At 42.6% G+C, this 27721-nt stretch overlaps 3 protein-coding genes and 1 long non-coding RNA gene across 6 annotated transcripts, besides 1 other annotated feature; 1 reads left to right on the top strand and 3 right to left on the bottom strand.

The window, feature by feature from the left end:
* Nucleotides 1–1810: 1810 nt before the first annotated feature.
* myd (mayday) lies at nucleotides 1811–22248 on the bottom strand. Of its 2 annotated transcripts, none has more exons than NM_169851.2 (4): nucleotides 21791–22248; nucleotides 12331–13556; nucleotides 2201–2885; nucleotides 1811–2129 (listed from the first exon to the last, which is right to left on the bottom strand). In NM_169851.2, exons 2-4 carry the CDS (start codon nucleotides 12825–12827, stop codon nucleotides 2055–2057), a joined length of 1257 nt encoding a protein of 418 aa, NP_732406.1. In that variant the 5' UTR covers nucleotides 12828–13556; nucleotides 21791–22248; the 3' UTR covers nucleotides 1811–2054. The 2 variants fall into 2 exon arrangements, with proteins under 2 accessions (NP_732406.1, NP_001262725.1); NM_001275796.1 differs by having other exon boundaries at nucleotides 22031–22248.
* Nucleotides 5632–9871: a mobile genetic element.
* lncRNA:CR46039 (long non-coding RNA:CR46039) lies at nucleotides 9879–10926 on the bottom strand. Its single transcript, NR_133419.1, has 2 exons — nucleotides 10856–10926; nucleotides 9879–10780 (listed from the first exon to the last, which is right to left on the bottom strand). It is a non-coding gene; the product is annotated as a long non-coding RNA:CR46039 (long non-coding RNA).
* A 120-nt stretch (nucleotides 22249–22368) lies between the features above and the next one.
* CG5555 (uncharacterized protein) lies at nucleotides 22369–24822 on the top strand. Of its 2 annotated transcripts, NM_001275795.1 has the most exons (6): nucleotides 22369–22502; nucleotides 22727–22780; nucleotides 22848–23196; nucleotides 23259–23429; nucleotides 23497–24288; nucleotides 24355–24822. In NM_001275795.1, exons 1-6 carry the CDS (start codon nucleotides 22487–22489, stop codon nucleotides 24647–24649), a joined length of 1677 nt encoding a protein of 558 aa, NP_001262724.1. In that variant the 5' UTR covers nucleotides 22369–22486; the 3' UTR covers nucleotides 24650–24822. The 2 variants fall into 2 exon arrangements, with proteins under 2 accessions (NP_001262724.1, NP_650789.1); NM_142532.3 differs by lacking the exon at nucleotides 22369–22502 and having other exon boundaries at nucleotides 22585–22780.
* Nucleotides 24823–24920: 98 nt separating this feature from the next.
* CG14282 (uncharacterized protein) lies at nucleotides 24921–25907 on the bottom strand. Its single transcript, NM_142531.2, has one exon. The coding sequence runs from the start codon at nucleotides 25853–25855 to the stop codon at nucleotides 24974–24976; it is 882 nt and encodes a 293-aa protein (NP_650788.1). The 5' UTR covers nucleotides 25856–25907; the 3' UTR covers nucleotides 24921–24973.
* Nucleotides 25908–27721: the final 1814 nt, after the last annotated feature.

Below are 27721 nucleotides of genomic sequence, written 5' to 3'. Positions count from 1 at the left end.
TTCACTCGGGTCACCCCTTCAAAAGCCCCAAACCATCGCAAAAAAAAAAAAAAAACCCCAACCCATTGGGTCCTACGAGCATGTTTGTGTTTTCTGCCATGCTTTGTGAACTGTTGAAGTTTATTTTGCCAGATTTTAATATGTATGAGTTGAAGATGAAGCATTTATGGCCAACACAACGCAGTGGCAGATAGAATACTCTGTATGTGTTTGGCATATTTATGCAGGTCTATGACGAGGAGGGGGAAGGGGGTGTGGCGTGCCGGCAAAAGTGGGCGTGCCGGCCTCTCACTTCTGTAATAGCAATTTCCTCCAAAGCCTCCAAGTATTTTTTGGCATGCTCAGCAATTTTCCCACTGGCAAGTGACTGACTAATGTAACTTACGTGTATCCCATATTCTCGTATTCTCGTATGTATGCATGATATCCTTCAGTTCGCCATGCTCCAATAATGCAAAACATTTGTACTAGACAAGGCCGTTCCATTTGCCTTGGTCGGTTCTGTTTTTCATGTGGTATATGTGGCTTCTTTTTTGCGGCTCGTTAAGTTAGCCTGATGCCATTTGTTTTATGTAGCTAACTCAATTTATGAATAGCACTCATGTATCATGAGGATTTTCAGACGTCCCTTTGGAAAAAAAATCACATTATTAAGATAAACGAAATTTTTAAATGCTTTTTAAAATGAGAAATGAGCTGGCACCCTACAACTTTCCCAAGGATGTATTGACTTCGGTACTTTCTTTAAAATTCCTAATTTTGCCCTAATATATCTCTCAACAATCCTTTTAACTTGCCTATTTACACAATCTAGTGTCATAGATCTGAAGGTAAGTGATTATGAGCTAATTTTATGCGCATCAGTTACGCAACACTTTCCCACTTATCAAGACACTTTCCACACCCCATTCATTTGTTCTTACCTCACTTATCTTGGCCCCAGCTCATATAATATGCGTAGTCCTGTTTGCATGTCCTACGTCTGTATCTTATTAAGCGAATTGATGTGTTTTTGCTTATATACGTTTAGTTTGCTGACTCGGATTCAGATGCCATAGACGTGTTATGGCTTTCCTGTTTTTGGTTCTTGCGTTTTACGTGCTCATTATCTGCGCTCCCGAACAATTAGATTCAATTACCCACCGCATGTCTATTGTCGGATAAAGGATGGCGATCCCCCGGATCCGCCTTACCCTGATGCGATGAGATGCGACTTGGACTGAAGATTATTATTCCCGTAGCGTTATCCGGACGGAATTCTCCGACGGCACGCACACACTTCACGTAGTCAGAACATCCGGCTGATGCTCCTGTTCGTAGCTCAGTACAACTAATCCATCACTATTTGCCGTACATTTTAAATGCTTTTCCTAGTCAGCCTGGATGGATAAATGGGGAGATTAGGGAGGTATTAACACCCATCAGAAAGTCAATTGCTTGTAAAATTCCATCTCAAGAATATTTATCCACCTTTAGCATGGCAGGGGCAACAGGATTCCATGGAAATTTTTGCAAGTGACACTTATTTATCATTAGTCAGTCCCCTGCCTTGTTTATCATCAGTGAGCAGGCAAGGAGCTGGGACAGCACGAAACAAACAAATTGAACAAGGACTTATCCTTAATGTGGAGTGATTTGTCAGCTCAAATGGAAGATGTCCTTAAGAGGATTTCGATGGCGGCTGAAATTTAATTTCATACTTTGTTAAAAAGCTCAAATCATTTGTAATCAGAGATAAGAGAGGCGAGGTGATTGGGTAATAAATGCGAGGGTGTACAATTTAATCCCATAAAAAGGCAACCTGGAAATTCCGTACAATTACGTATATTTATTCGGAGAGTATTTGTGTCCTTAAAAGCTAATTATTGAAAAATCACACGGGAAATGATTTTCTTACATCATCTTGCTTTACATCTGATCCAAGTAGTTTAAAGAAATTATTAACAAAAAGACGCTTTGCTACTAAATTAGCTATTTTAGGTGCCATAACTTACAAATTAATATCACTATAAATGCTTAAAGGGTGAAAGGTTTAGTGATGGTAAAGAATTAAGCTAGAACTCTGTGTGAAAACTATTCGCCGTATCGATCATCTTGGATTGCAGAAATATCTCGGCATGATCAGTCATCTAAACATAAGGATTAGTAGATAATATTATATTATTATAAAAATCTTATTGAAACGATTGCATTTCATTACCTCTTTGAGGGTCAGCAGCTCGTCCTTGTTCTCGTCGCACAGGCTGAACAAAGTGGCCGCCTCCTGGAGGGCATACCGCGGAGTCTTGGGGTTCACATAGTTCAGTAGCTCACCCCGATCCGCCTTGCCATCGTGATTCTTATCGATGATCCGCTTGAACTCCTCGCGTCGCTCCACCAAAGTCTTCGATATCAGAGATTTTCGCATCAGATCATCGTCATCATCCACATTCAGATCGGAAAATTCCTCCAGGGTTAGCTGATCGTCTCCATCCTGATCGAATTGGCGCAGCAGATCATCGACCAGCTCCAAGAGATTGGATACACTGGACTCGGGATGGCGGAAACTCAGGTATTCATCGATGGTCAGTGTGAACAGATCGGTTCGAGCTGCCTCCGACCACCGGGCCTTGTCCCTCATCATATCCTCCCTGGCCCTGCGGTTCAGCGCCGTGTGGCGAATCTCGTCATGCTCATCGATGTCCGCCTCTGTCATGCCGTGCTCCCTAAGGAAGAAGCGGTGGTACTCGTCCCAGGTGATCAGACCATCCGCAGGACCAATATCCACGCGTCGGAACTCGCGGGCATTGTTCATAATCGCCTCATCAATGTGCTCCACAATCCGGCGATTTATGTACTGCCCCAATTCCTGGATTGACAGAATGCCATCGCGACTGCGATCGGCACTGAAATGAATTGATAATAATATAATTTAGTATATCTTTTTTTCTAAATTGAGTAACAACTGAATAATTCGCAGCATAATTGAGTTACGAAGGCCTAATCAAATGTACATTATACATTAAGAGCAATCTGCTGGCCCCCTAAGATATTTCTCAAGAATTCCCTGTTGCCCACTTGACTCGTCCTTAATGGTGGAGCATACCTTACTCCAATCCCCAGACAATCTACCTCTGCCTAACCGCACAGATGTGGTCCCACCAAATGCTGCATATGACAGCTGTCTAATGATTTCCCAGGTCCGCAGGCTGCGTTTGCACTGGGAAAAATAGGTAAGACTAATTATGGTAATTGGTGAATATTTACTTTATGTATTTTTATTAACAAGAAGTTAGTTACCCAAAAATCTATGATAAAACTAGTAAGGTAAAACATTATTAAATAAATTTTCTAATAATCTAAAATATAGAAACAATTCTAAGGACTTGAGATGCAATAAAGAAAATAATTCTATTATAGTCGGGTTTTTTAAGTTGTTATTCGGATTTTTTTTAAGTACACACCTTCCCCCAAAATGAAGTGCGAATGCCCAAAACAGGTGTCAAATATTAAAGCTTCTTATTGGGACTTGGTAGGGTGGTTAGGGCAGCTGGGGATGTTGGAGTGACAGGAAGAGAGCAGCTAACCACTGGAATAATCAGCGGATGGCAGTGGAGCGGGAACCATTGTTTGTGCCTGAAACTGTGTTTGCTTGTACGTATACGTTATATATAATGTATGTGTGTATGTATGTATGTGGGGACACAGCGGAAACGGAAGTGGCAGCAGAGGAAGAGGAAGAGAAGGCAGCCACCGCACACTGGTTTCATTAGCATATAGTTGATAAATAAATAAAGTTGCAACTAAAACGGTTTCAAGTTGCCTCTTCCTTTTTGACGGTCCGCCCACCTAATTCTTCTTCTCGGTCACGTCTAACTCCTCCAGCCCTCCAGTTTGGCTGAAATGTATATGGAGAAACGTTTTGCGGTCGCCTGCAGAGTCTTTTTCAAGTGGGATCAGTAAGATGAGGCGAGGGAAGCGCTCCTAAGTCTGCGAAAATAAAAACAAAGTTTTCCGGCTTTGCGTTTCTTCCTTTGGCGTCTTGTACGTGCAAGAAATTGACTCGCAAAAAATGCGAATGGGAACAACCTTAGCATTCGTACATTCCTCTGCAATTGAGGCTTTGAGAACGGACCGAAAAAGGGGAAAGTATACGGTTCAAACGCCCGCTTGCAGTGGCAGGTGGATGGTTAAGGGGGGTTTTGGGGATTTGTTACAAAAGCGCAAAGTGCATTTTGCATAAGCCTGCGGTTCCACTGAAGTTGGCCAATTGCTTCTGCCACAGCCGTGATTCCAGCAGCTCGTTTTCAGTAGGATCCTGTCTAAGGATTTGGACAGCACGATGCCTGGCATAAAACTATTATTTGATTGCATATACACCAGTCTGTGGAGAACTTGTGTTCGCATTTATCCGTTCAACTCTTTTTACTGCCACATCCTTCTCACTCTAAGTTGCTGTCATGCTTTGAAGTCTGATGGCAGAAGTTAAAACCAACTGCTGAAAATTTAATGGGATTACTTCAAACTTGATTTCGACTGTTTAATCTAGGCCTTTTGCCTTTAACTGCAAATTCCAATGTCTTTGGGCTTGTGGTAAAGACACTTTGTTGGCTTAAATTCAATATCATTCTAAGTGTTTGGTTCGACTTAGAGAAAAGTTAACTTAACTTAAATTGTAGCCTTATAGCTTCAGACAGACATACGGACATGGCTAGATCGACTCGCTTACATACTTTTCAGGGGGTCTATAAACAAATATATTAATCCCCATTTATTACTAAATCGCATTTTAAGTAAAAGTTATAAATACGTTTCATTTTTCAATCGCTTCTCCGAATCAAACTTATATTATAAATCTCTGAAGCTTGCTCAGTTTATTAAATTAAATATTATTAAAAAGTTTCAACCGTTTCAACCTCATTAGAGAAACTAAAATAAGTATTTTTAACAAGTCAGTTTGAGTCCTAAAGGTGTTAACTTTTCTAGAAAAAAAAAAGCGAAAACACATAAATCACATTACCGCACTACACACTAGCTAAGCGCACTAACAACAATAGGAAAACTTGAGTGAAAAAAGTTTTCCGCGTGCAGCGTGCAAACTTTGGGCCAAAGTTTATTGCATACTTCGGTGCGTTCGCGTTCGCGCAGGAAGTGGAGCGAAAGGGGTAAAGGGAAGTGTGCAATTTTAGCACAACGCCCAATCAATGAGGGGGCGTTGCTTTAGCTGGGGGCGTGGCAGGTTGCGGGAGCCGCTGGCAGGCCTAATTGGATGCAAAAGTCAGCCTGGACACAGGGGCACGAACATCGTGGACAGAGGACACTGGATACCAGGACACTGGACAGGACACTGGTCCCGCCTCACTGGTCCCGCCTCACTGGTCGGTTCGGTCATGCATGGGCAATGAGATTGGAACTGCAAAACTGCCAACTGTCGATGGCATGCGGCTGCCCACAGGGGACAGAATCGTACCGAGGATCGAAAGAGTAGCCCGGCGATAGCACAACGCTTTACAATTAAAATTTATAACAATGTCCCTTTCAACGACCAGATGAGGCGACAGTAGCAGATAAAATTTAATTGCTCCTAAAAATGAACCGGACACCCAGGAAAGAACGGCGAAACTCACGCCCACTGTCACCGCATTATTTTTTTTTTTTTTTTTTTTTTTTATTTTACTTTGCTTTTATTTATTGAATCTTCTTGTATAAGAACTAACAATAAGTTTAAAAATCTTAACTATAACAAGTATTTTTTGAACAGTTGTATTATTTTTCCAACTGTTCTATGTTTAAACGGCCCTAATAATTTATTCGCTGGGTTGGTAGGTCCTTTCGCCGGAGACGGGAACGGCTGCTGAGCTGGATTAGACCTCGCGCTAGGTGGTTGGGGTGCGTGTGAAGCTTGCTATGGTATTTTTCCTTAAGTTCCGTGATTGCGTTGGTAACTGATGGGATATTTAAGTCTCTTTGGATGTTTTCACTCCGAACGTACCACGGTGCCCCAGTGATGGTTCTCAGAATCTTTGATTGTGCTCGCTGAATGATGTCAATATTGCTGTTGCTGGCATTGCCCCATAACTGTGAGCCATAGGTCCAGATTGGTTTCAATATAGAATTGTAGAGCAAGACCTTGTGATCTAGGCTGAGCGGAGAACCAGAGTTGATGAGCCAGTGTAAGTTGTTGGCTTTGAGTTTAAGTTGGGTTTTTTTGGCTTCAATGTGCCTGCGCCATGTGAGTCTTCTGTCTAGGTGTACTCCTAGGTACGTTACCTCGTCTGCTTTCGGGAGTGGTATGCTGTTCAACAAGAGCGGAGGACAGTCTTGTCTGTTTAGCGTAAACGTCACGTGCTTGCATTTTTGCTCGTTTACTTTTATTCGCCAGTCAGAGAGCCACTTCTCAATGTCGATGAGGTACAGTGCCAACTGTGCTGTAGCTTGGATAGGGGACCTTGAACGGCTAAGGATAGCTGTATCGTCGGCAAATGTGGATACCGTTAAGCGACTATTTGTAGGGATGTCGGCTGTATAGATGAGGTATAAGGTTGGCCCAAGAACGCTGCCTTGGGGGACTCCAGCCTCAATTGTATGAACAGTGGAAGTGGCAGTGTTGCACCGCACTGCAAACTTTCTGTCATAGAGGTAAGACTTTAGAAGTTTGTGTGTGCTTTCGGGTAGGGATGTTTTAATTTTAAACATTAGGCCGTCGAGCCAGACTTTGTCGAATGCTTGGGATACGTCTAAAAATACTGCTGTACAGTATTCGCGATATTCAAATGCAGTTCTTATTTCCGTTGTAATACGATTCACCTGTTCAATGGTTCCGTGGCTTTCGCGAAATCCAAATTGGTGGGCTGGGATTATATTGTGGTATATCAGATGTTGATTAAGTCGGATCAGCAGGCATTTTTCGAATAGTTTCGAAATGCATGAGAGTAGACTTATTGGTCTGTAAGATGAAGCGACTGTGTGGTTCTTACCAGGCTTTGGAATCATTATGATCTTCATCATCTTCCATCGTTGTGGAAAGTAACCAAGTTTGGTGATGGCATTAAAGAGCTTGGTTATGTAGCGAACTGCAGAATGTGGCAGCTGGATGATCATTTCCGGTGTTATAAGGTCGTAGCCGGGGGATTTTTTCGGGCTGAGATTGTCTTTGATTATTTTAGTTATTTCTTTAGGACGAAACACAATTGGGGTGTGTTGCTGATGGCGGTTTACGGGATAGGACGGTAGCGCGAATGTGCTAGTAGCCTGGTTTGGCGTGAACACATTTTGTAGGTGAGCGGCAAATGTGTTGGCTCTGTCTTCATCACTACGGGCCCAGCCACCTGATGAATTCCTTATCGGCAAAACGGTTTCAGTCGGTGGGCGAAGAGTTGAGTGGGCTCGCCACAGTGACTTTTGTTTTGTGCCTGTTGGTGTGAGTTGCTCTATGTATCGGCGCTGATCGTCGTCCTCTTCTTGTTTCAGAGCGTTGGCCAGTTTCCGTGTGGCTACTTTTAGCTTTTGTTTTGCAGTTGGGGATCTGGAAGATTGCCATTCTCTGCGTAAGCGACGTTTTACGTGGACGAGTTGCTCGATTTGTACGTTGGTCTTTTTTGAATTAATTGTATTATTTGTTATTTTGGGTGTTGCAGTAAGAGCTGCTGCAGTAAGGATGGATTGCAATGCACACGTGCAGCTCTCTATATCAGATTCAGTATTGAGTTTTGGGCTTAGCTCAATATGTGAACTTATATATTTTTTATACCTGAGCCAGTTTGTTTTGCTAGAGGTCAGTCTGGTTGGTGGTTTCACGTTTTCTGCGTATCGGCGGAGGTGAATTAGTACAGGCGAGTGATCAGATGAGAGATCCGGCAGACATTCAGCTTTAACCAAACTGCGGGAAATATTTTTCGTAACTGCGAAGTCGATCAGGTCTGGCAGCTTATTGAGGTCTGATGGCCAGTATGTAGGACTCCCGGGGGAAACATGGTCAAGTTTATTAGTGGCTTTTATTATCGTCTTATAAAGCTGTTTTCCTTTTGGGTTCACAAGTCGCGATCCCCAGTGAGTATGTTTAGCGTTGTAGTCGCCTGCTGCAATGAAGTGTGGCCCTAGTGCTTGGAAGAAATCCAGGAATTGAGCTTCTAATACTGTGAAACGGGGGGGGCAGTATACGGCCGCTAGTGTAAGGAGAGTGTTGTCATCCAGCTGAATGTTGATAGATGTGGCCTGAAGATGATTTTCCGCAAATTCTTTGTAAAAGTGGTGCTTCATACGGTTCCTTATGAGTATGGCGGTGCCACCGTGTGCTTTTCCGTCGGGATGATTTGTACCGTAGAAATGGTAGTCTCTTATTTGAAAATTGTATTTGCTTGTGAGATGAGTTTCCGAAAGAAGCATTACGTCGATATGCTTCTCATGTAGGAATTGAGCTAGCTCAAGTTTGCGCTGTGAGACGCCATTGGCGTTCCACGTAGCTATGCGTAAGGTAGCCATTATTTATTTGATTGTTGGGCTACAAGCATTTGTATCAAAAGGTTTTGATTACGCATCATGTCTTGAATGGTGGTCTTCATAAATGTCATAAATTCCATCATGCTCTGTTGTAAGGCTTGCATCATAGCTTCAGTTTTTGTTTCCTGCTGCGCAGCTGGGTGATAGTTTTGTTGTGTGTCTAATTTTGTGTGCACTTCATGTGGAGTTCGGGAGTTTTGGGTTGGAGGCGTCATACCTGATTTTAAAACGTTAGCAAATGTTGTCTTGTTAGTGTTGAATGTAGGCCAGGGAGCGAAACTAGCTGCTTTCGAGAAAATTACTTCAGGATTTGTCTCTGATGGTATCAGGGTAGCTGATCCTTGGTGTGCCCGCGCCGTGTTCATTCTTTTGTGAAGACGGATTTTCAGCTCTTTGTAGATTGGACAGCCTCTGTAGTTTGCTGTGTGATTGCCCCCGCAGTTATTACATTTTTTCTCGCATGCATTTTCTTTGTTAATTTGACACTGTTTGGAGTCGTGGAGATCTCCACAGACTACGCACACCGGGCGAAGTGTACAATATGACCTCGTGTGGCCATACTCTTGGCAGTTTGTACATTGTACAGGAGCGTTGCGTTTGTGCGGCTCTTCTACCGTGATCCTACGGTGCAAAAGGAGCTGGAGTTTGTAAATTGGGTGAACCTCGTTTTTTCTAGGAGGCTTGTTTTCTGGTTCAAGCTCAATCTTGAAGAGTGGTTGGGGCTGCCTGTTTCTGTTTTTGATATTGAACACGTTTTTGGCGTAAAATCCCTTTTCCTTTAGCGCCTCAGTTATCTCTTCGGGCGTAACATCAGACTCAATGCCCTTCAGGACTACTTGCAGGCCCTTGCTGCTTTTAAGCTGGTAGGTGTAGAAGCCTATTTTTTGTGCGGTAAAATAGTTTGTGACTTTTCTGTAGTCGTCCTCCGTTTTCGTCTGAAGTTTGATTTCGTTGATAGAACCTCTTACGAGGGGAGTTATATGAAAGCTATCTTTCCCAATAAGGCCAATCAAAGTAGTTACAAGACGGCTTGTGCTCTTCTCGCGGATGTATATTGGCGGAGGCTTTGTTTTCTTCGGTTCGATATCAACGGATCCCAGCGGCACGTCCTCAGCGGTATCTACCAGCAAGGCAAATCTGTTGGTATTTGCAGGGGCTACATTTTTGATCAAGGTAGAGTTATCGCGTGTATTTTTCGGCTTGTTTCCCAAATCTGAATTTTCCGGGCTGAGCTTTCGCTTTATTGTAATGTAGCGGTCCATTCCAGTCTGCCAGGTCGACCCAGCTTTTTTGTTTACGTTTTCGTTTTGTTTTGCTGGCAGTGCAGCAGTACCGTTTATTGCTAGCGGTTTTGCTTTCGCTGACTTAGTCAGACCGTGAGCGGGTGCAGCCGCATTATTAAAATGGAATTTACATTTACGGTCCACGGGGGGGGGGGGGGGGGAGGAGGCAGAAGTCGCCAAGTTCGAGGGTTTGGGGTCGGGACTTTCGCCAAATGATGGCTATTAATTTCAGGCAGCAACGCAATTATCACAACATTTTCTGGTCAGTTTAATTGCAATTTAATGCGAAGGCGACATGTGAAAATCCCCACATAACTCACTTCGCCCCCGAGGGACCTTAAAGATCCGAATATTTGCCGCGCCACAAAAGCCATTTAGTGTCCGCTCCTGTTTCACTTTAATTGCTCTCTGCCGGAATTTGAACTCGATACTTGATTGATTTAAGCTCGATTGTCCGAGAATTGTTCGTAATTCTATATATATTGTATATCTGCATCTATTTTGGTCTGGCTTAAACAAATTGCAAATATGCGGCGCAACAAATGCTATGCAAATATTGTTAATTTCGTTCGAGCAGAAAATCGAATAAATTCCGGACTCCCTCGGGTGTCGATGGTTTTAAATGTTATCATTCGTCAAATATTAATAAATGCTCTGCAAATACGTGCGGCCATATAAGCACGCAGTCGCCATTTGTCTATAAACAAATACGGACACTGCTGAAACCGGATTTCTGGCCACCAGGCTAAGTGAAATACCCTCGAGAGATTTCTGACCAACTGCCGCACGGAGTTTTGAAAAACTCTGGTGTCGGATAACCTCCTCCGAATTCGTATTTGCTTTAAGCTCTCCCCCGTTTACGTTTACTGATGGACACCGCTGCACAGCCACTGCTCTCCTGATGGACAGCTTTCTGGTGGCTGCCTTTAGGGGTTTTAACTGGTTATCGCATCAGCCGAAGGTCGTTAGAAACTGAAAGGTGGGCGGAGGTGCCCCAGTGCCCATGGCCTTGGGCCAAACTGAAAATGCAATGAGGTGAAAGCAGTACAGTACTTAAGAGCCATGCAATGAGAAAGGATAACACACACACTTACCACCTTGAAGTATGATTCAATAATAATTTTGAATATAAATTTGTGTTCTACACAGATTAATTGTTGCTGCTTTATACTAATAGCATAGGTAAATCGATCCATTTGGTTTTAATTACCACGTAAGAGCACAGAGTATCCGCACTTTAACCAACTGTCAATCGAAGCCCACAAATTCTATCATTCACTTTGCCTCAGACTTAATTGAACTTACATAAACTCTCATTAGCAGCAGGATAGTTCAGCTGGAATTTGCAGACCCAAAGAGTTAAACGGCTCAAGGTCCCAGTCGGACATCTTTAAAATTTGGAAATCGCAACAGCAGGGGGAATTTCTGTTTTATTATTTATTGAATTGAAATGAGTTTTGCCAAAAGACGTTTCAAGTTTACCAACCGCAACTTTGACTGCTTTCACTGGCTAAAGGAGGCCAAAAGTTTTGGCAACCAAGAAGTCGAATAAATATGAATCTGCAGTGACAGTTTGATTTCCATCCGTTATTTGCCCCCCCTCAAAAATGTATTTTCTCTGAAATTCTTTTCAACACCTCAAGTTTTATTTTCGTATTTTCCCATTGCTGTTGGATTTTGGTTTGGGAAATTCCTGGCATACTGACTGCTTGATTACCCCCAAAAAACCCCAGAGCATCAAATTGCAATTTCGCTCAGGACCATGACTGGAAACTTTTCAGTTTCCGTCTGACCACCTCTCGCCCCAAAAACACTGGCAGCCATCAAGTAATCTATTACGACCTCTAGTGAAGCCAAGTAATTGGCCAATTGCCTAATCGCTTGTGCAGGAGCCGAGAACGTTTTATATACCATGTTTAAGTAATTAGGCGAATAGTGCAAGTCAGCCGGATAGAAATCTGGAGGCCTTCCGGCAAACCAATTACAAGATGGCAAAAGCCTGGTGGCAAAGGGGTTATTAAATATGGTGATTATTAAATACATGCATAAGGCTCCTGATAAAACATTGCCCGTGTCCTTGGATTCTCTAACCCACTTGGGACTCATTTAATTCAATACTAGACAAGTAAACTTTTCAATCAACGTTTATTATCTTCGCTTTGCGGCAAGCTTGTAACTCGATTACTCTGATTGCTTGGAATGAATCAAAACCATGGCAGTGAACAAATCTCATACCGTGTCCTTATTGATCGAATCTGACCCAACCAACCTTGCCAGCGACTGAGCATCCATCAATTCCAGCTGCTGTTGCTATTGCCACTAATTTTTACAATTTGTCGTACACACAGTTATGGAGAAGGGCACTGAATGCGGGGAGGGGAGGGTTGGTTCTTTGGGAGGAGTCAGAGTGTTGGGGCGATAAAAGCCGCAGGCAACATCGTCCGGCGCAACAATAAAGGAGCCAGCGAACTAGTGCCAAATTATCAACCGAACAAACCGAACAAACCGAACAAACCGAGGCCCAGAATTGCCAAGGCCATAACTCAGAGGCGAATGGGGGAAAACTTACCGTTTGAAAGCTTTTGCCAGTATTTGCTTCTCATTCACATTGCTGGCCGCTAAAATAACTGTTTCTGGCTGGTTAGGGGATTTGCTGGCATTTTGCACTTTTTGCGACTGTGGATGGGGTTGGCGATGGTTATTCTCGTTCCTCGAATCCAAATTGTTTGCCACAGGCTGGAGTCTCATGCTTTGCTCGTGTTTTTGTTGCTGCTGCTCCAGTTCCTGCAGCGTATTCGGCCAACGTTGGGCGCCATTATGCCCCACGTTGGGCGCCATTTTTGTGTCTGCCTGCGTGCTACTGCTGCTGCTACTGCTGCTGCTACTGCTACTGCTGCTGCTGCTGCTGCTGCTACTGCTGGTTCCCTGCTCCTTTAGCTGCTGCTGCAACTTCTGGCTGGTGCTGTGCAGGATCAGGCCAATGAAGAACATATAAAACAAAATTGCGCACAATGTCGAGCAGCGCAGCCAGCGGAAGCTTTTGCTCAGCTTGTTAACGAAAGTCATTTTGTTGCCGCCGCCTTCGTCGTCCCTTTCGCTATCGCTATCGCTGTTGTTGTCGCCGCCACCGCTGGACAATAGATGGCAGTGGAGTGGCTGATGGCGATGATGGTGATGGGAATGGAAATGGGTATGGGTATGGGTATGGGTATGGGGCTGAGGCTGAGGCTGGCGACAGGGAGGCTGTGGTGGCGTTGATGGGACCAGCTCTAGGTTCTGGTACACCGACTCCTCCTCCTCGGTCCACTCGGCTTCCGGCTCTTGCTCCAACTTGGACCGCAGCTTTCAGGACTCGTTGCGTGTAATTTGCAGTAATTTCTGCTCCTCCTCACCTCCTCACTTCGCCCCCTAATCTTTCGGTGCCTTTTGAAGCCGGTTGCTTCTCCTGTTGCTGGTGGTCCTGATGTTGTTGTAATTGTACATTAATTGACTTTTATGTTGCAACCAGCGACAGGCAGGCGAAATGTTACGGATCCTGCTCCTGCAATTTGTATCACCGTGGCCACGCCCAGCTGCCGCCCCCTTTTTATATATATAAATGTAGTTGGCGTGGGGCGTCGGTGTAACAACTTCTAATACCAATTTGATGTGTTATTGCCTTTCGCACGACTCCCATTTCCTTCATTCCGGGTCTCCATCTCGTCTGCATTTTACACCAATTTTACATGATTGTTAGGAGCGCCATTTCCATTATGCGCACTGATAATGCTGATGGCGATGGCGATGGCGATGGTTCTGTGGAGCACAAGTAAAAAAGAGGAAATGGATTTTGCATGAGTAAAGTTAGGGAAATCGTTTCTCATTGCGAATTCGGATCAGTGGGTATACAAATTTAGTGTCGCAAAGTCAGAGGGTTTCGATTGAAATGGCATTTCAAATGTAAGTCAATTTAAAAGAGTGCACTTAACTCACGTCAACAACTAGCAAAATTTTTAAGAGCGTAATGGGTTCCGTTGGCAAAGAATATAAGAAAACCTTATCCAGACACAAAAAACAATACATTTTAAAATATTTCTACGAGCAAATCACATGGTCTTTTTTGACACACTTTATCACTTTCAGCTTTAGGCGAATAAATTGCTCTTTTTCGAGCGCACACTTTAGTCAAGAATTTATGTTCTCTAGCTGAGTGCATTCCCCTCTTTCGCCACCCATTTCACCCATAAAGTTATTAATTAGCCATTGAAAAATCTTTTCACTTCAATGGGCTCTCAGGGGGTTGCAAATCAAAGGAGCCATCGAGCAACCAACGAGCGAATTAGAAAGTCCCATAAATTTCCCTTCGCTCTCATTATTGAAGAAGAGGAGGAATTCAGGATTCAGAAGTGGCACGAACTTAGGGCTTAGCCATAAAATAAGGCCAACCTAATGACTTACATAATAGATGGTACTAAAACAGAAGTCGTAAATGAGATCAGATGAGATGTGGTTCAGATGAGACAAGTTCAGGCCAGCCAAGATGCCACAAGATAAGTTGTTAATTTTAATAGGACCAACATAAAATCTACCATGTTGGCCATCGTTAATGTGGCTACATTACCAAAAATTTGAATGGATGGAGCAGTAATCTGAACTCGTGACGGACTTAATGAACTCAGAATAAAGTTTACCTTGTTTCTATTTATATTTATGAAAGTACCAACTGAACTGTAATCCATTAAAATTGAAATTTCTTGTCAACATTGGCCACCACGATTTCCCGCAGTAAGAGCAATTTAATCAGATATTTACCCCTGTATATACTTTATACTTGTGCCATTTTCATTCATTCACCATATTCACAAAATTCACATATGTCGATGAAAATTCACCGCACTCCGCACTCATATTCAATTCGATTTGACTTACTGACTCAATTTGCGTTTCTGGATATGCTGCACATGTGCTCATGGGTCTCTGCACATTTGTGTGAATTTTATGATCTCACATGCTGTTGGAGTTGCCTTTTTTGGCCCTGGGTTGTTGGTCTGTTGCCACACTTTTTAACGCTATTGTCTCGCGTCGTTTAATTTTGCTTTCGTTTCGATGGCTGCGCTTGTCTTTATACCACTCTTGCTCTTCTCTTTTATTGGCCAACACAAAAACCAGTTGAGCGTCTTTTAAAACCCATTATGCACATGGAAAAATTATTGCTTGCGAACAAGATACTCAAAAAAGATCGGATTCAAGAGGGAATAACAATATATTCAAAAATAATAAACCAATTTGTTGCAAAGTGAATGATATCACTAGTATTTTGATTCATTTTATGAAAGTGTCCAAAAGTATGCTATGGCCTCATTTGTTCTGATTTTCGTTGCATACTTTTATGCACCATTTTAAATTATTTTCGCATAGTTTCAATTTGTATATTGTCATATGACTGACCATATTTTGTTTGATGTGTACATATAGATACGCTGGCTTACACTTTTGCAAACACTCAGAAACCCAAATGTTACATTCATAGCCTGGCTACTTTGGATTTGTGTTGACCAGCTACATTTGGCCATTGCGATTCGTTGTTGCCACTTTTACTGTTCGTTTGGCATTTCCATTTCTTTATTCTCGCTTTCTGCTTTTTATTAACTGCTTCTCGTTCGCATTCGCTTTTGTTTCTCCCTTTCAGCTGCAGCCTTGTTTTATGTCTCTGTGAACTTTTGTTGGTTATTAGCTTGTCCGCACTCCCAGACAGATGGCATAGGAGGAAAATAAGAGAGCGGAACAAAAAATAAAAATAAAAAAAGGGTCGGGGGGATGGAGGAAAAAAGTTGGTAATAAATTTTTAATGAAATTTCTGTGCAACCTTAATGAAAATCGACCAGAGAAAGAGCAAGGCAGCTAGCTACGTTGGCAGAGACAAATGGAGGAGCTAGGAAGATTTTTTAATCAAATTTACGTTCATATCGGGAAATCAAATCCAATTAGCAACTTTATAAGAACTTTTCATTTGCCTGCCCATTTTGCATTTGCCCCACAGCTGAGGCAACAAAGTGGATTCGCTCCAGTTGCTGCTCATTAAAAGTGTCCCTCGCAATGAGATTGTTATAAGGATTCATGTTGAACGCCCACGTTAAGGGGGGCTCCCCTCAATCCCCCACAGCTACCACCCCCCACCCCCGCGCACCAAAGATAGTGTCAATTTCAATAAAAATCGATGATGTAGCAAAAAGTGCTGGGCAAAAAAAAAGCGGAGGATAAAACGAGAAATGCGAGTTAAAAAAAATGCGTTAAACTTTATTGCAAAACTATTGCCAGACAAGTGGCACAAAATGTTGCATGAATGGTGGTGGTGCAGTGAAAGGGGGGCATATCTGCCTGGGAATTCAGCGATAAGCTCTGGATGGCTGCACAAGTTTAAAGATTTGATTTGGCGAAGAACTAAGGGGAATTCCCCAATGCCCCGATCCCCCCCTCCCCACCATCATCCATTCCCATTTCTCTTCCCCGACCATTACAAATCGATGATAACGATGACGATGATGAAATGTTTGCTCAGCCATTGATGGATCTATCCCGCTGGAAGGGCGCTGGGCCAGGATGGTTGATTGGCCCGTCGAGATGGGATAACAGTTTGATGGGAATGTTTGTTTGCGCCAAGAGAAATGCAGTTCGCACAAAGATAACTTAAATACTCCGGCAACAAGAATGTTTGAGCGATGAAGGAATTGCGATGGACGGAGGCTAATCTGGGATGGAAAATGCCGGGATATTGACTGGTTATATAGTGCATTCTGCGAAAAGGGCAGCTCCGTAAGGAGCTTAAGTTGAATGGGCAAGGTGGCTTACATTTATCGAAAGTCGTGTTCCATTTAAAGCTTTGTTTAGTTGAAGTTAAGTTAAGTTGAGAAGAAACTAAACTAAACATTATTTTTTTTAGCTATACATCGATTTTATGCTGGAATATATTATGTAAAATAAAACAAAAATGAATGGAAGCCTTTTAATTACCGAAACCATGACAAATTTATTGTTAAACAGGGGAAAACTGCCCGAATATTATTGCAAATTTAATGCCCAGTGTTTTAAAGCCTCAGGCTACTTGAAATTCCGAAAATCCACAAACAAAATAGACATCCTCCATTGAGCTGACGCACAATTAGATATTTATGAATTTCACTCTCCATGTCACTTTTAATTCGTGCAGAAATTTGTAACTCGAAGCGGCCAGCCAACGATTGCTAATCAATTACATTAATATTGAATAACTCGTTCGGTAAACTATCTCCGTATAAAACTATCTGTCTATTTATCTATCTATCTCTATTCCTAATTGAACATCAACAAAATCTCTAAAAACCCAGGCAAAACACCGACGGGCAATTAAACTGAAACCATGACAACGACAAGGACAACACTACAAAATTGCCAAAATTCCATAAAATATGCATAGGAAAATTCAATTCAATTTTTTGACCATAACAATTTTCGAGACTCTGACATTTCAATTAAAACTCGAAACGATTTGACGACCCCTGATGGCTATGGTAATAATGTTGATGTTGAAAAGGATTATCGTAGGCCAAAGTCCCAAAGGAATTAGGGCCATCTGATGGCTGATAGATTTAATTTAACTTTTTAATGAACTCGAGTTGAAGGCCCACGAAGCAATTAAGGCCATCATTTATTCCAATTAGCAAAAGAGTTTTTCCTGTTTTTTTTTTTTTGGGATTAGTGGTAATATACGTGATGTGCTAAATTTGCTTTCTCCTTTGAAACAGGTTTGTGTTCTTTTGTGCTTGAGGCTTCATATTTTTCTATTTTTCTTTAAGATATTCCACCCCGTTTTTGTGGCCATAATTTACTCTTCTTTTGGCCAAAGTCAAACCCGGCCGACTTGCGAATGTGTGTGTGCGTATGTGTCGGCTGGCAGTTGATGTATGCGAAAACTGCACTCAATCAGTGCCAAGCAAACAACGTGCAACCAACACCAACAACCAAAGAAACGCAAGGCTGTGGAGAGGGGCAGGAAACTGGCAAATAAGTTGATTTGTTTGTTGTTTGTAGAGAATGAAAATGCCAAAAAAGCGCACTGCCAATGCAAATACCCAGTGGAGAGGTGAAAAGATGGGTACAACAATTGTGAAGCTCGATTTGATTGTACCCTTTAAATTGAAGCATAAAAAGTATTTTAATTTTGCAATCTACCAAACATTTTTAGGAAAAACCATTTTTAATTAAAATAAAATTTATATTAAATTAAACAAAAAAAGTTATATATTATTAGTTACTGGGTTTCCTCAAATACTGTTTAAAATTTGATCTACCGTCTATTAAATTGCATGCGCACCCTTATTTAATTTATCTATTATAATGAAATCAACCGCTTTTTTTTTGCATAAACTTTTCAAAAGGGTATTTTTTAGCATCCGTTTTTTAACCGTGGCGCACAACAAAAAAATAACGACTTAAACAGAGCGTGTTTGTTTGGCGTTGCACATCGCGTATACGCAGCGTTGTCCCTGCAATGCAGAGCAATTTCATTGACAACGCAGCAGGTGGCATCATCACCATCAGCACGGCAATTCCGCCGGACAGAAGGGCATGGGAAGCTGGCGAATGAGCAACGGCTGACCCGGCAAAGTGCACAACAAAACCTGGGATGGATGCACTTGAATGCAAAATCCTCGACCTGGGGACAAACAAATGAGTGCAGACGAGCAAACAGGCACACACACACACACACACACACACTGGAAGGCAGTTGGCATTCCGGGGCCAGGACATTCCCGGATGTCAATCTCCTGTACACGTCCACACCCATTCAGCCAGATGAGATGCAAGGTGGAGAACTCACCGAAAGTTCCCATTGCCATTGCGCCGACCCGAAAGAAGTTCATCTCGCATTTTTGCACAATTTACACACTGAATTCCCTTAACCGACGAGGCATTCATATGCAAATAAGCTTTTATTAGGTGTTCCCTGGATGGTGAAACGAAAATGGAACCGAAACAACTTTGGGGCCAATGCGGCATGGAAATTGGAGTCTGAGTTGCATATTGATTGCTATTTGGATTATTGAAATGATTGCCCTTTTCTTTCCCTTGCTCTTCATCGTCGTTCTCTTCCGTTTGCTTATCCCTTTTTTTCGGGATTTGGTAATAGATCTGTTGGACTTTTTCCAATTACAGACTTCTTGGGTAATATTGAGTAACTAGGGATTCTTTACTTGTATATACCATACAATACAATGCAATAAAATTTTAATTAACCTAGTTCTTTTTTTGGCAACCGAAATCTGTTGACATTGATGGATGGCTTAAGTTCCAAAAACCCCCAAAATACATAGCTTAGAAGATAGGTTTCCCCCAGCCAAACCAAATCAATCAAATTGGACACATTGTGTGTATGAAGGGAGAGAGGGATGTGTAACAAAAAACAGATTGCCTTAGTTCACAGATAATTAGTACAAAGTGGATTAACGAAGCTAATCCCAGCTAACTCTTGGGTGTCTGACCCATTCTACTACAACAAAATGAAATTACCACAAGAGCGTATTTATTATTTCATTTTTCGGCTGTTTCCCTTTTTGTGGTGCTTAGCCAAGTTTAATTGCATTTTGATTAGGCCTAGCCTGAATTCGTAAATACATGAAAAGCACATTTTCCCACATACAGGTCTAATTTGGTACAACGCTGCGTATGCGTAATATGAGTTCTGTACTTTTGCCCTTTCATTCAATATGCTCTTTATCTAAGCCAGATGATATTGATTGATACCAAATACGTTTCTAATTATAATGTGTGTTGGGATTACAATGCTCGAAATGGCAATGGGTACAATGGGAACTAAAACGCGATTACCCCCACCGATTGCATATTAGCACTGGCCAAAAGAAGTTTCCAAAAAATAAAGTCAGAAAGAGATGGAAAGAGAGTGGGAATGGAAAAAGGAAGAGATAGAGATATAACTGGCTAGTTAGAGAGTGAAAGAGACGGACCACGATTGTCGTTTTGCCAGTTTTTGTTTATGGGTGAATAAAAAGTGAAAGTGCACTTCAAGCCAACTTCGCACACAGCCAAACAAACTGCTTATGCATATAGACATACAAAATGCCACATGTCAACATGTACGTATGTATGTATGTATATCTACTTACATACATACATGTGAGTTGGCTTGTAATTTTAACTGCAACTGTAGCTATGAGCCGACATTTAAACGTAACAGACACTTGAGTCGAGCTAGAAATGTCAGGCCTGGAGAACGTTGGGTGGCGCGGGGCGGCGAGGGGGTGTGGTGCCATCTAGCGGGGGGATTCCCCCCCACAAATGAACATACAAGAAGCAAGTGCATGTGAGTGTTTGCGCCGTCGTTGGTGTTGGGGCAACAATAAACCGTAGGGAAGTGCAACAAATGCATGAATAAACAACAACTCAATTTGAATAAAGCAACAGCAGCGCAGTCGACGTCGGCAGAGGGGTGGGGGGGGGTTCCTAGACGAGGGGCGGGGGGTTGTGGGTGCTGCTTGTTGCAAGGTGTGAAATGTAAACTAAAACTAAGCTTTAAAGTCACTAAGCTCTTGGATGCAACTTTAAATCCGGCTGCAGACGCCGCTTTAAACAGCTGAATCGATTTGAAACAAACGAGTTTCACACAAAGTGCACACAAAAATTGAATAAAAAGTAGTTATAGATTTTCTATTATACATCTAATTATAATACACAGCTCAATGGTTTTATTAATTTCGCACTAAATATGCTTGGCAGAAATGCTCTTTAAAAACATTACTCATTTTATTGAATTTGCAGGCTGGAACAAACAGCTTTAAGCCTAATTAAATATTCTCAGTAAATTGCTTTTAATAATTGATTACCTTTTAGGATAAGCGGGGTAATTAAAAGAAGCTCAATAAATTAAGTATTTATTAGTGTTTCCTTCAACACAAAAGGTGTGTAGCTGAGCACACTTTGTTTAAAAGTAAACATAGTTAAATTAAATAAAATTTTATTAGCGAAAGCTGATGCTAAGAAATTTTTGGGAAATCAATAAACTATTTAGCTTTAGTTATTTACCGTTTGTTATATATAAACTGTGCATAATTTAACAGCAAGAGGGAAACAAAAAACCATGGTTTTGCCAACTTTTTTGAGTCAAACTCGGTTTATGTAAACTGAAAACGGATTTTGGCTCCGCTGCAAAAACTGGTTGGCAGCGTTTCGTTCCGTTCGCCTTGCGTTTATTGCATACAACAATTGATTTTCTTCCGAAGGCGGAGAGCGGAAAAGCGGGACGGCGAAAATGCAAATGAAAATGGCAGAGTGCTCAGCGCCGTTGCGGGATGAATGTCAGCGAGGGGGCAATACATGTAGTTTCAAACAAACTTCAAATTGGCGAACACAAAAGCAGCTCTCAGACACACACACGCTTTACATAGTGAGACGCCGAGTGGGTGGAGTGAATGGAGTGGATGGAGTGGGTGGGTGGCGCTGGGAGGTGCCACCTGCTGGCTGGGCGAGTGCAACAAAAATGACAAACGTGCTTTTGATAGACTTGTTGACGACAAGCTCCTGGCACTTGGCAGCTGTCAGCAGCAACCCAGAAACGGGCTGACGTCCTCACACACGCATGCACTGGCCCAAAAAAGCGGCACCATGGAGATTATATTATTTATAAATTAGATTTTGCATAGAAAGGTTAAATTTACTTTCACTTAAAAGTGGTGAGAGCGTTTAATATTAATATTTGGCAAGGAAACGCAAAGTTTCATTCATTGATTGAGTTAGTTATGATTGATTGATGAAATTTAAGGTTTAACTAATATTTCAAACTACAAAGACACATAGACAGTAAAGACACATAGACACATAGTAATAGACAGTAAATATATTAAAAGAGGTAATTCAGCACAAATGTTTCTCACTGTGCACCCACGGCTATTTTTGATCTCCGGTCTTGTTTGTTAGCATATGAGTGCGGTTGTGAGAAAGGTGAGCCAGTTGCGAATTTGGTAAGCAGGTTTATGGGCGAACCCCTTAATAAATAATACCAAAAATCAATAGGTTGACTCCTTGCGATGACCGTTTTTACGGCCGCGTCCATACATTGAATGTTGCACGTGTGTGTGCGGTTAAATGTACTTTGTGGTCCAATCTTGGTAATTGCAATTACAATCGACTTTGGTCCGCCGCGCCCATGGTAATCAATTTGTTGTGTTAACCGCGGGCGCAGCCCATGGTTACTGCAGCAAACGGTATGGAATTAAATCACAAAAAACTATTGCACTCACTTTTGCTTTCGCTTTTGGTTTTTGATTTGTTGCAATTTCCTTTGGACAGCCTTTTTGTTTTGCTTCTCTTTTATTTTGACTTGGTTTACGCGCGCGGGAAAGAACGAGATGACGACGTAAGTTTCGTAAACTTGTTTTTGTTATGGCCCAAATCACGGATGACGCGAGTCTGGCTCACCGAACACGTCCGATACGCAGCAGCAACAGCAACGCACTGGCTTTGTTTTGGCCAACTCGCCAAGCGGATCCGACCGAAGTGGCCACAGCCGAAGTTGTCAAGCGAAGCCGACAAGTTGTATGTTACTTCATAGCACACTGTTCCACAGGAAATCACTTTTATTTTATTGGCTCCATTCACTTATCATTTCATACGAGTAAAAATATACATTTTCTCTATTGGCGATGAAAATCTGCTAAACCGAGCACGAAATTAATATTTTAATCTTTTGAATTTCGATGGACTTGAATCCAGGTACGTTACAATCAGTGTTGGTAGGCATTATCGATAAGCGATTGTTGAACTAAACACTTTTGTCGCGAAGCAATCGATGGCCGTTCACTCCGCGCGAACTAGTTCACATAGAAAAATAACAAACTCATTTCGCACAGAGTAAAATAGAAAATTACACTTTGAACGGTCTTTAGGCTTTTTTTTATATATAAAAACTAATGAAAATTATGCCCGTGTCATGCTAGAAAACATTTCCCTGTGTGTGATCAAGATCGAAACGGATTTGGATCCCAGTGCAGGTAAAATTCAATGCAGCAACGATAGCTTCGGACAAAGGAAGTGCATTAATTCTATATTTTCGAACAGATTCTGAGGGAGCTGTGTCCGCCGAACATCCAACCAATCCCCGAGTGCTCAAGGAGCGGGAACGCGACCGCGGACTTCGCCAATCCCGCGACATCACCATCGAAACGTACACAAACCAGCGTTGGAAGCGGGAATTGAGTGAACCCAGACAGCAGGAGATGAACTGGGTAGCCGCCGTGCAGCATGTGAACAGCCCCTCGGCGGGCAGCTCCCGGGAGATAACTCCTCGGAGCGGCGATGATGGCCAGGCGGGAGCCAGCGCCTCCAACTTTCCCCAAGAGATAGGGTACTTCTCCGGCAATCCCATCGTCGAGGTGACCAAAGGTCTTATCCATCTCTACAAGAAAAAGTGGGTTAACTCTGCTCTATCCTACTAAATATTTCACTCACCATTATTTCTGTATGTTTCAGCGAACGCAAGGCCATCAAGGAAGCTCCATCTAACCAACTCTGCCTGCTGGCCGTGCCGGCCACTCTTAACTGCCACGATCTGCTGAACTTTATTGCCCCCTGTCATGCAGAGATTAAACACATCCAGATTGTACGTGACGGCAGCCCCAATCAGTTCATGGTGCTTTTGGAGTAAGCGGCGTTCCAATCTGACATTACAGATTCACGGATATTTACTAATATAATCACACTCTTATAGATTCCGCTCGAATGAATCCGCTTTGGAGTTCTACAAGTCCTATAATGGCAGTACTTACAACTCACTGGAACCGGACTCGCTGTGCCACGCGGTCTGGGTATCAGAGGTGGAAAGGAGCGAGCATGGAGCACCACCAATGGGACACACCGAGCTACCCACCTGTCCAGTGTGCCTGGAGCGCATGGACGAGAGCGTGGATGGAGTGTTGACCATATTGTGCAATCACGCCTTCCACGCCAGCTGCCTGATGAAATGGGGTGACTCCACCTGTCCGGTGTGCCGCCATGTTCAAACTCCTGGACTGGTCGAAGATTCCGTGTGCATGGAATGCGAGGGCACCGATTCCTTATGGATCTGCCTGATCTGCGGACATGTGGGCTGCGGACGCTACCAGGGAGGACATGCTGCTGCACACTTCCGGGCCACAAATCACACCTTTGCCATGCAGTTGGGCACCTCAAGCGTATGGGACTATGCCGGTGACAACTTTGTGCATCGCTTATTTCAAAACAAATCCGACGGCAAGCTGGTGGCATCGCAAACCGAGAAAGATGAGCGCGAGGAAAAGATTGACTCCATGCAGATGGAGTTCACATACCTGTTGACCTCTCAGCTGGACACACAGCGCAAGTACTATGAGGAGCGCATGGAACGATTGGAGCAGGAGTGGCAGAACCACAAGGCGACTGCCAACGACGCCAAGACAGAGGTTTCCGAGCTTCAACAGCTTCAGCAGAACATGCAGAAAGAAAAGGTCAATTTGGAGCGCAAGTTGGCCCAGCATACAGCTAAGTAAGAAATACATTCACATCGCCTTTCCTAATTAACCAAATATTAACCAATTTCGTGCTCTTGTAGGCTAAAGGATGTACAGAAGCAGCTGAACGAAGAGCGTGAGTTGTCCAAGGCACTGCAGAGCAACCAGAGCTCCTGGCACGGCAAATACAAACTCTTGGAACAGCAGTACAACGAGTTCAAGCAAACCCACGACGCCGAGGTGACCGAATTAAAGGAACAGCTTCGCGACATTATGTTCTTTTTGGACAATCAGCAAAAGTTGGCCAACACCGAGATAGCGGGTGGCACCGTTACAGGCATTGCAGAGAAGGAACCGGATCCCAACACCCGGCGCCGTAATCGTCGCAAGAAATAAATCATAGCCACCGTACGCCGTCTTTATATCCAAGCTGCATTGTTTACCCGATCTTAGATGGCTATGCAAACCGAGTATATAAGGTTTATAACAGCTCTATATGTGATTTCCTTTGTATAACGAAAACCTAAGGATTAAATATAACTACTACTACGTAGAAAACCATATGTCCCAAAATGTATTGCGTGTTTATTTTGAATTAATAAAATGTTTGAAGAAAGCCGCTTTTCATTTAAATTTTTCCGCTGGTGGCAATAAATTCTGTGTACTTAGCTCGCCAATTTAAAGTTATTATTCGAATACAATCGTGGATTAATAATGATATCATTCAGGCTTCGGACAAATATCCTCGCAATTGAATGTGGGATCCGAAAGCTCCTGGGGTTGCACTGCTGGATCTGCTTGGAAAATCACGAGCTTCTCCTTCATTTCCTGCTCGTTACGATCAAGATTCATCAGATAGGCGGCAATAAAGGCGCGTGGATCCTGCGGCGAATGAATGTGCAGTTGAGCGAAGGCCCTGACCAGTACGTCGCCCATCTGTTCCTTGATCTCGCCAGCCATTGCATCCACGGCCTCCAGATTCTTGCTCTTGGGCATCCAGTCGTATCCCTTGAAACAGCAGCACTCGCAGTAGGTCTTCGGATCGGAATCCTTGAGCAGTTTGAAAAAGGGCAGCAGCTCCGCCTCGCAGCTCTTCAGCTTGGCCACCTCACGCACGAAGCGCTTATGCAGCTCGCACACCTCCTTTCCGCATGCCCGGATAACCTCCGCATCCTGGGAGAGTGTCGCCGTCCGCTTTATGTAGTCCACCGTGTTCTCGTGGAACGACTTGAACTTGCACTTCTCCTCGTTGTAGGCATACAGGCACTGGCGGGCATAGATGATGATGTTGTCCCGCCTCTTTCGAATCTCCTCACTACGCTGGGTGAAGTGCGCTGTCACCTCTTCCAGGCTATTGATCCGCTGGGCGAATTTCGTCACATCCTCGGTGCTCTCGCAAACTACCTTGCCCTTCTTCTCGTGCCCGCACTTCTGGTTCGCCTTGTTAATCTTGGCCAGCTCCGCCTTTAGCTCTAGATTCAGATTCCTTAGCTCCGTGTTCAAGCGCTTCACATCGTTGTCGTTGCAGATCAACGCCTGGAGCATCTCGTGCAGGCAGTTCTTGTGCGGATTGGGCAGCTCATCGGGGCAGCCGGCCAACATTTTTAAGGATTAATTGGGTAGAATATTTTCACAACAAATAGATGTATGTAGCATATATATTTCAGTGTGAATCTTTACTTTTGATCTTTAGTAGAATTTTCTATCAGTTTACTGGGATTCTACGAAAAGAATCCCTTTAACTTAATACAGTATTGAAATATTACAATATGGGCTAATTTAAATATTTTTGTATTGCATTTATAAGCCTTGGCTTAGCAGAATCTTAATTCTTTGTTAGATTGTTTCTTTGCTTGAATATAGTTAAATAACCGAATAACAGTTTTCTTGCGAAATAAAAGTCCAGCATAAAATGTAAAATTACTTACTCGCTGCCAAATTGATTGGTTCTTATCTACAAATATACATACATAAGATATATCAGTACGCTGAATTACAAATTCCCAAAAAGTCTGTCCAATACGAACCGGTTTGACTAGAAACCGAATATTCACTTAAATTGCGTACCGACAGCAACAAAAACAAATAAAGAAGGCAAATAAAAATGAAATTTATTTGGCAGTGAACAAAAGGCAGCAAAAATAAAAAAAAATTCCTAATGGTCTCCCCCAACAATCCCCGCCCCTCCCTTCCCATTTCTCTAAAAAACGGTTCCACTTTTGGTTCGTCTACAATTGGCACACGATCAATCATTATGTCTCTTCTAACGCAAATTTATCTAAACGAAAGGTAGGGTATGCTGCATTTATTGATACCCTCTAGGATTAGTGTGTATCAGTTATATAAGTAGATACTATATTTTCGTACAGGGTATGCTCGTTGGCGAATACCGAAAGGAACTACTTGCAAAACTCCCACTAATGGACAATCGAAAAGCTTTCGAAAATTAAGTTTTGGCACAAGTCAACCTGTTTTCGGATGAGGAGAACTTGCGAAAGGTAAGCGGGAATCGACCTTTGACCGTCTTGTACCTGTAATTAAGTAACTTAATTAATTTGCCGCCAATAAAACCCAACAAACACAAAACAATGATTGAAGCTTGCGAAATTTTGATTTCAGCGTTTGAATAAATTTTGCATAATTTTTTCGGTTTCTTTAAGAATTTCATGGATATTATTGTGTTTAACCCGTGAAGGGTATAATTTGATTGATTTTCGGCGATGAGCATGGAATTTTCGACGGGTTTTAAATTTGATGCATAACGCAACTAAACTGTTGCACAATGGAACAGTCATTTTTAGCTTACATCAGATCATTACTTAACCACTGGTATAGTAGTTGGTCTTAAAATGCAAAATAAAAATGCATTTAACTATTTGTATGCTTTATGAATCGAAAGGTTTTCGAACCCTTTTAGGTTTAAGCAGCTGCTTGATCAATTTTTCATTTTCCATTGGGGGGAATAATTATAATAATTAGAATTATAGAACGCGACTAATGAGCAAATATTGACTGAGAAACTCGCCCAAGGCGTTTCAAATGGGCGGATGCAAAGCCCGAGTATGCAAAGGAGAGATAAACAAATAACCGAAGGACCACAGATGTGAAGAAAAGGACGACCGATCAAAAGGATGTGCCAGGATGGCAGCGCGGATCTCGGGGTGGGTCCCTCCTCCTTATCCTCTTCCCATTTGCATAGAAAAGTGACCCAGTTCTCTAAGGATGCTGATGATTGTTTAGAGCTCGCAGCTCGACTTCCTAATGCGCAGGACTCTGAAAAATGGCGTGAAAAAAATGTATTTAAATAATTTACGTATTTTTCTATTCGAAAGCACAACGATTTTTTTCGTTTCTACCTCTACTTTTTTTGCGGAGGATAAATGAAAAATGATGTTTGACCCTCCCGTCCTGCGAGACGCACCCTTCTCCTTCTCCTCGATCACGTATGCAAATGCGGAGCTATGTCCT

This window comes from Drosophila melanogaster, chromosome 3R, assembly GCF_000001215.4.
Source record: "Drosophila melanogaster chromosome 3R".
Lineage (NCBI taxonomy): Eukaryota > Metazoa > Arthropoda > Insecta > Diptera > Drosophilidae > Drosophila > Drosophila melanogaster.
This window is presented reverse-complemented; position numbering and strand designations above follow the sequence as displayed.

Excerpts from the sequence above, each read along its gene's own strand:
- CG14282 (NM_142531.2), bottom strand. The coding sequence starts at position 25,855 with ATGTTGGCCGGCTGCCCCGATGAGCTGCCCAATCCGCACAAGAACTGC.
- CG5555 (NM_001275795.1), top strand. Across the intron at positions 23,430-23,496 it reads CAGTTCATGGTGCTTTTGGA|ATTCCGCTCGAATGAATCCG; the intron begins GTAAGCGGCGTT and ends ACACTCTTATAG. Across the intron at positions 24,289-24,354 it reads TTGGCCCAGCATACAGCTAA|GCTAAAGGATGTACAGAAGC; the intron begins GTAAGAAATACA and ends GTGCTCTTGTAG.
- myd (NM_169851.2), bottom strand. The coding sequence starts at position 12,827 with ATGACTTTCGTTAACAAGCTGAGCAAAAGCTTCCGCTGGCTGCGCTGC. Across the intron at positions 2,886-12,330 it reads CTGGCAAAAGCTTTCAAACG|TGCCGATCGCAGTCGCGATG; the intron begins GTAAGTTTTCCC and ends AATTCATTTCAG. Across the intron at positions 2,130-2,200 it reads AGCTGCTGACCCTCAAAGAG|ATGACTGATCATGCCGAGAT; the intron begins GTAATGAAATGC and ends CCTTATGTTTAG.